The sequence below is a fragment of the Corvus brachyrhynchos genome, unplaced genomic scaffold (assembly GCF_000691975.1).
Source record: "Corvus brachyrhynchos isolate BGI_N302 unplaced genomic scaffold, ASM69197v1 scaffold28, whole genome shotgun sequence".
NCBI lineage: Eukaryota > Metazoa > Chordata > Aves > Passeriformes > Corvidae > Corvus > Corvus brachyrhynchos.
In genome coordinates, this window is record NW_008246058.1 from 6,599 (window position 1) to 13,448 (window position 6,850).

The 6,850-nt window shown below is 44.6% G+C and overlaps 1 protein-coding gene across 1 annotated transcript in view; it reads left to right on the top strand.

Annotated features, from left to right (window-relative positions):
• The first annotated feature begins 142 nt into the window (after positions 1 to 142).
• The window catches only part of KCNQ3 (potassium voltage-gated channel subfamily Q member 3), a 214,116-nt gene continuing 207,408 nt past the window's right edge, over positions 143 to 6,850 (top strand). Inside the window, exons 1-2 of the mRNA XM_017746042.1 lie at positions 143 to 218; positions 786 to 948. Of these exons, the coding sequence (XP_017601531.1) occupies positions 143 to 218; positions 786 to 948 (239 nt within the window). The remainder of the gene's footprint in view (positions 219 to 785; positions 949 to 6,850) is intronic.

Consider the following 6,850-nt stretch of genomic DNA (forward strand, 5'->3'; position numbering starts at 1 on the left):
CTGCCCGCATGGTGCCTTTCACCTTGGCACCAGCCCTGCCTGCAGCCCCCAGCCCTGTGCTGCACAAGAAGCAGAAAAAGAGGGGGGTCGCAGGAAACAAGCTGTAGGACCCTGACTGTTCCCAGAAAGCTGCGGGAGCGTCATGGGGGAAGATGTGAACCTGACCAGCTTGCAGGTGCAGCTAGAGCAGGCAGAACAGCAGCCGAAGAAACAGAATAGTGACTTCTGAGATTCGGATGCTAAGTGTGAATACCAGAGGACTAGGGTGAAGAAGCCAAAGGTCATACATAGATGATACCTGGAAACTGCCAGAGAAAACAAGCCCTGCAGCAGCCCAGCAAACACCATTGCTGCAGACACAATGCCAACCAAGATAAACAGGGCGCAGTCAAAAGACCAGACCACCACTGCTTGGAAACGGAGACGATGCAAAACAGCACCAATGTCCACCACAGAAACAGACACGCCCTCCCATCACCAGAACTGCAAACAAGACTTTGAATGGATAAGTCAAAACACCCTTGGTGTCTCCCCAGATCTAACCCTCTCTGTTGCTTTCCCAACAGTTAATATTCCCACCACCACCCCTCTGCTTTGCCTTTCCCACAGCCACACTCCCCAATACTCCTATTGACATGTTTTCTCTTAACTTGCACTCCTCTCTTTATTTACTGCTTGTTATACCATTCCCCTTTCCCCAGACCTTGAAGTAAAAGAAAGGGGGAAGAAAAAGGCCCCCCCACTTGAAATCGCAAAATTTTTAACTTTGTTTAAAACCCCAACAGAAGCAATTGCCAGAGCCTGTGCCCACATTCACCACCACGATGCCCAGCACCCAACACCTATCACCCTGCCGACCTCTGGATGCTCCTGGTACCGCTGGCGATGGATGCATGGACTGTGCCGCAGCCCAGAGAGAACTGTGCTGCTTCAGCCTCACCACTGCCTGTGAGAGCATCCATTCCAGCATTCAGAGAGAAAATCCTCTGAAAGATTTGAGGACTTGTTGGGACACTGGGTTGTGGGTGCTTCTGATTGTTTTTATTGTTTTGTGTGTGTTTAGTTGTTGGGGATATTTGGGTTTTGGGATCCCTGGGAGAGGCCTTTTTAATTAAGACAGAAAAGAGGAGTTGTGGTGGCCAGTTGGCCTGTGGCACAAGGGACAGAGGGAGCTCTTGGTAAAACAGTCTCTGGTGCCAGAGACTTAGCGTTCATGGTGAGAGAAAGAGGCTTCTCCTGGGATGCTTGTTCTGTTATGTTAATCCACCCCAGTTTGGATTCCCTGGTTGGCTGTCAGCCTCTACCCCTCGTCACTCCCCCAGAGCTTCCCCATTGGTGCCCGTTCCCTACTCCCGACTTTTCCTCACCCCCAGATAAAACTGTGAGCTTTGGGATCATGTTTGGATTTGCCTCTGCACCCTTTGACAGTGTAGCAGCAATAAATGCTCCTGGTGGGGAGTGCACACAAATGGCCTTCTCGACTCTTTGCTACCGACTGCAACACTGAACCCACCCGTGCGTCTGTGGGGGCACGTGGGACCCCACAGAGCTGGACTGAGACAGTAATAGGAAGTGTCCAGTCTTGGAGATACTCAAAAGCCATCTGGACATGATCCTGGGCAACTGGCTGTTGGTGGCCCTGCTGGAGAAGGGGGGTTGGATCAACCTCAATCTGTCCTTGATTCTGTGATTTTGTGAGTATCTGAAGGCTGCTTCCTGCCCATCACAAAGAGCTCCAGCTGAAGTTATCAGGACTCTCCTGGAGTCTGTTGGGTGTTGTAAAGCAGATTGTACCATGAGGGCTTGCCAGACAACATCACTGTTTCAGCTTGTGTGATGCTTCACACAACCAGTTACAGTCCCACCCAGGGCTGGTGGTGAAATTGTACCAGTTATTCAATCATCCTCATATTTTACCATCAGTGATGGAGCCTAAGTCATGGAGAAACACAGTTCTGGCACACAAGACACTCAAAGCAAAGACCTTTTCTGTCTTGCTCCACTAAAATGGACTTGACTGAGGAATTTGCAGTGGATCTGTTTGTTGGGGAAGATGAAACAGGAAAGCCTTATAAATATGATTGCCTGACAAAAGATTTTGGGAATATGAAAACTACAGGCAACATCGAAATGAAAGCCACTTTTGAAATACCAAGTCTTAGTTACTGAACAACTAGAAAACAATGGTATGGCCAACTGAAGGTAATCCCCTCTTGATGGAACAATACCCTCTGCTTGCAAGCGGGTCCAAGGGTCAGAGCAGACCCTACTAGCTCAGCAGAAGGGGTCCAAAGAGTAGTTTTTAGAAGTTAAGATGTAACACTCTATGGTAATATAAGAACTCTTATAGGCTGTATGTAAATGCTATAGGATTTGTATCTTGTATTAGATTGGTTAGTGACAATTAGAATATTCAGTACAGAAGATGATTTATTGTATTGTAACCAGGACTTCAGACACTTTTCCTTACTACTTCTTCCACTCTTGCTCTCACTTCCACTCTTGCTCTTACACTCTCTCTCTCTCTCTCTAACCCACTTACTCTCTTGCTCTCTTGGGCCTGCTCCGAGCTGAGTCTGGCAGCTCTGAGCAGTGCCCCTATACCCAAGCCTTTTACAACAAACCCCATGTGTCCCAAGACCTGCCTATAGAGATCTCTTCGTCACCGTCTACGTCCGTCCCGACCGAACACACCCGTAACCTACATCTGTTTATAGCACTTTAAAACTGATATTCAGAGGTTTCTGCCATATGTAGCCACCATTCCTTCCTCTTTTCTACTTCAAATTGTGCCACATGACCATTCCTATTCTGCAGAAAATTAGAAGTATTGGATAAATATTTCTAGAAAATACCTAAAAGAGGTGCTGGTTTGCTAAGCCTGGCTGCTTCCTTGTATTAAAATAGGCAGCATAAAGGAAACCAGTGGGTAAGTACCCTGCAAGACACATGGTTGCAAGCACAACTTATGCAGGTCTGAAGGCCGAGAAGGAATTTGATGGGAGTCCCAGGCTGCACCTCTTAGTAACTCTGTAGTGACTGATGTTGAATCTATAGCACAATCAGATTTCCACTAATGGCATTCCAATTGATTATTTTGATGCTAAAGCAAAATATCCAATTGAGAGACCCACTTTGATAGGGGAGAGACAATATTATCTTAGGCACAATATGGAACCTTAAAATTTATCTGAAATGAAATTAAAAAATCATTGCAGTCAGTAATGATTTCAATAGATATTCCTCAGAATTGCCATCTGTAGTGATAAGAGTTCAAATGTCTGGATTTGGGGTTGATTGTGTGATATCCCAACACCTGGAAGGGAGACTCTCACCTTAATTTCATTCACTTATAGTCAGGAGGGGAAGTGAGAAATTCCAAGCGGCGCAGAACAAGTCATAAAAAATGAGACTGAGTGAAAGTGAAAGACCTGTGAAGACCCATCTTCATCTGCTTGCTTTCCTTCCCTGAAGAATTTTTCCAGACAGCCCTTTGACTTTTAAGGATTTAGTGCTGTCCTGCCTTGTGTGCTAAAGGGGATGCCTGGAAATGAATCATGACAAGGCAGTTTTGACCATGTGAAAGCGTTAAGCTCACTGGGTTGAGAAATAAAAAATGTTTCAGATGAGTAGTTTTTTCAAGAAAGTTGAGGACTAGGATGGTCAGAGCTCAGCACAGATGGAGACCCAAGGTTTGAAGGTACTGATGCAATGTAAGAACCTTGCTGGCTGAAATCCCTCTTCCTGTCTCAAAAACAAGGACTGTGCAAAATGATGGGACAAGATTATGGATGCACACATAGACTGTGGCTGTGACAAGGATTCAGTAAGGGGAGTATGAATGAATTATGGATGCTCTTTTGATTGGTTTTCAACGATCTTTTAATGGCATTAAGACAGTGTGAAGTTGCAATGTATTGATTTTCTTTTGCCCATGAAGTAATTTGCAGTGGTGGAGATTTATTTTCACCTTTATGTTTTCCATGAAGCTGGCAGGCAGCAAGGCCAATGGCAGCTGGCAGTTGGTCTCCCATTCCGATGGATGCTCTTGTGCTCTGAGTTTGTGAATGCCAGGGAAATCGATGCTTAGGAAGAGCAAAGCTGGCATGGGGGATTTCTGTGGCCTCATTTCCACATTGGCATGTGGGGATGTTTTCTGCTCAGCCAAAGCTGCTGCAGTTGCAAACCAGGGAACACTTGCCCTACTAGCTCTTGGACCAGGGGACCTGTCCTGGCAAGTCTTTCCCTCAAGTGAGAACTGTGAAGGTATTTTACAGTTGGTGTTTTATTTTTTTGGTTGTTCCTTTTTCTTTTAATGAATTTTACCCACTTTGGGAGCAGCAGCACCAGCCCTACAGTTATTTTTACTCTGAACACACAGCTAATATAGGCTCTGGCTTCCACTGCACAGAAAACAGCTTGGGCCAGCAGCTACTTTTCATTAGGTTTACTTGCAGTCTGGGGAAGGAAGAGCTGCCTGTCATAATCATCTTTTATTTTTCTGCACAGCTTTGAGATTTCATGGACATCCCAATCAGTCTTCCACCAGCAGATTTAGGACTGGACACTGGTTTCAGTCTCCCCAACATGACTCTTGTGTGCCTGACCTGGTTTCATGAAGTTCATGTAATGATCTGGATGCCAGTGTGACATTTGTATCAGTTTGACCACCTGCAGATCACAGACCATAACTTCAAGTTAAACTAAGCCATAGCTTTTAAAAATAAAGATCGAACCTGCAACTCTGACTTAAGACCAAGTCTGTTGACTAGTCTGTTCTGTCCTGTTCCAACCAGTTTTTCTGACTTTTTGGGCTACACTTCTTGTTGGTTTAAGCCGCAGCTTTGATTCGTTCACTGATAATCCCCAAGAAACAAGCCCTTAAAAAAGAGTTTGACATGTAGCTGTAAGGAAGAAGAAGGAGGACGTGGATGTACAAAGAGGAAATGTTGCTGAACACAGAAGTCACAGTACAAAATTCAGGCTGGATGTTTGAACAATGTAGCTGTGACAGCATAGTCTGTGTCTGGGTTAGCAACCCCATAAATCAGCCCCCATGGGGGCTTCAGGTCTCTTCTAAAGCCAGGCTGCTCAGGCTGCCTGAATTATCTGTGATATCAGTGCTATACTTGCAGTGTCTCATTTGGAATTCACCAATAGCGGTTTCCAGAGCATGCTCAGTTACACTGGTAGATTTTGTGGACATCCAAGTAGTAAGTTTTAAGAAAATAATTAAAAATTAGGTAGATTTGTGTGTGAACTGAGTCCTTCTTAAAGCTTTTGGAGCTTCAGAGGAAAGAGCATGAGGATGCTTGATGGAGCTTATACCAAAGGTTGAGTGGAAGTTGGTGTTAGAGACCAGCTAAAAACAGGATTAGGTCTTTTCATTCTACATGAGAAACTAGAAGCCTTGAAGTACTGCAAAAATTTTGCTTTATAAGATAGAGGAGCCAGAAGAAGGATAGAAAGAAAAGGGCAATAAAATTCAACATCAGTGCTTACGCTGAAACTGAAATCCCACTTACTTCTGTGGTTATAAAGCTTCACTCTCCATGCACTGGGTCTTGCTATCTGTACAAGACTCCTGAGTCAAGAGGTCCTCAAGCTTCAAATCTTTCACCCCAGGAAGTGGTCCCCATGGTTCTGCTCTTCACCTTTCTCAAAGCATGCCCTACTAGAGCGGGACATTATTAAAAAAAAAAAAAAGCCCTAAGGTTTATCACCGTGTCCCGCAGCCATAGGGAGGAGGAGAGAAGATCCAGCAGGCAGGAATTGTGCAGCAAGATTGATCCATTTAATTATTTTACAAACTTTTATAGACTTTTTTCTTCATAGTCTAATTGGACAAAGGATCAGCCACCCCTTGGGGGTGATTGGCTAAAATCCTAAAACATCCATTGTCAAAATATTATTCTACTATACTATAAACAAGACTTTTCAAGGCTGCAGGTGTTTGGTTGTTTATATAACTCTGCTACCTCTTCTGTGAGAGAGAAGTCTCTCATGGACTTAGAAAATAGCAAGGAAATCCTTGCTAGCAGCATTTTTGTATCCACAATTCCCCCTTTTTGTTTGATAACAACTCTACTATTAATCCTAAATAGAAATTTACATCCATTATTAATTCTAAATATGTCCTTAAGGCTTTAACTGACTCCATAACAAGAAATTTAAAGTTCAGTCTCTGCTTGTAGAAGGACCATCCCAGTCTCTGCTTGTAGAAAGACCATGTGCCTGATGGTTGATATCTTGGTCATCATCAGAAGAGTCATTAGGCTGATGATCTACATTCTGGTCGCCATTTGGATGGTTGGCGTTCTGGCCATCATTTGGAGGTTGCCTGTTCTGCCTCTGGTGCCGTAGGTCAGGGCGAACACATTTTGAAGGTAGCCACCGTACCCCAGTATCTGTGGAAATGCAAGCATACCCACGACCCCAAATGATAAGCTCATGTGGGCCTTCCCATTGGTTAGTAAGTAAATTCTGTACCCAGAATTTTGTCTGGGGCAGTTGTGTCTCGCCTGAAGACTGCAATGAGAGAAAATGATTCAGAATAACAGGATTATTTGATTTTTGTGGCATTGTAAGGTGATTAATTGTATACAAAGCTTTCTCTAGTCGGCTCTGTGAGGTTTCTCTATGCATTCCCCTTTTCTGTTTGTCCAAAACACGCTTCAGAGTACCATGAGCGCGTTCGACAATGGCTTGCCAGTAGGAGAATGTGGGATACCAAAGGTATGGTCTACCCCCCATAGGTGCAAGAACTGCCGCATCTTCTCCGAGGCGTAGGCAGGACCATTATCAGTCTTCACAATAGCCGGCACGCCCACGACCGAGAACGCCAATTTCC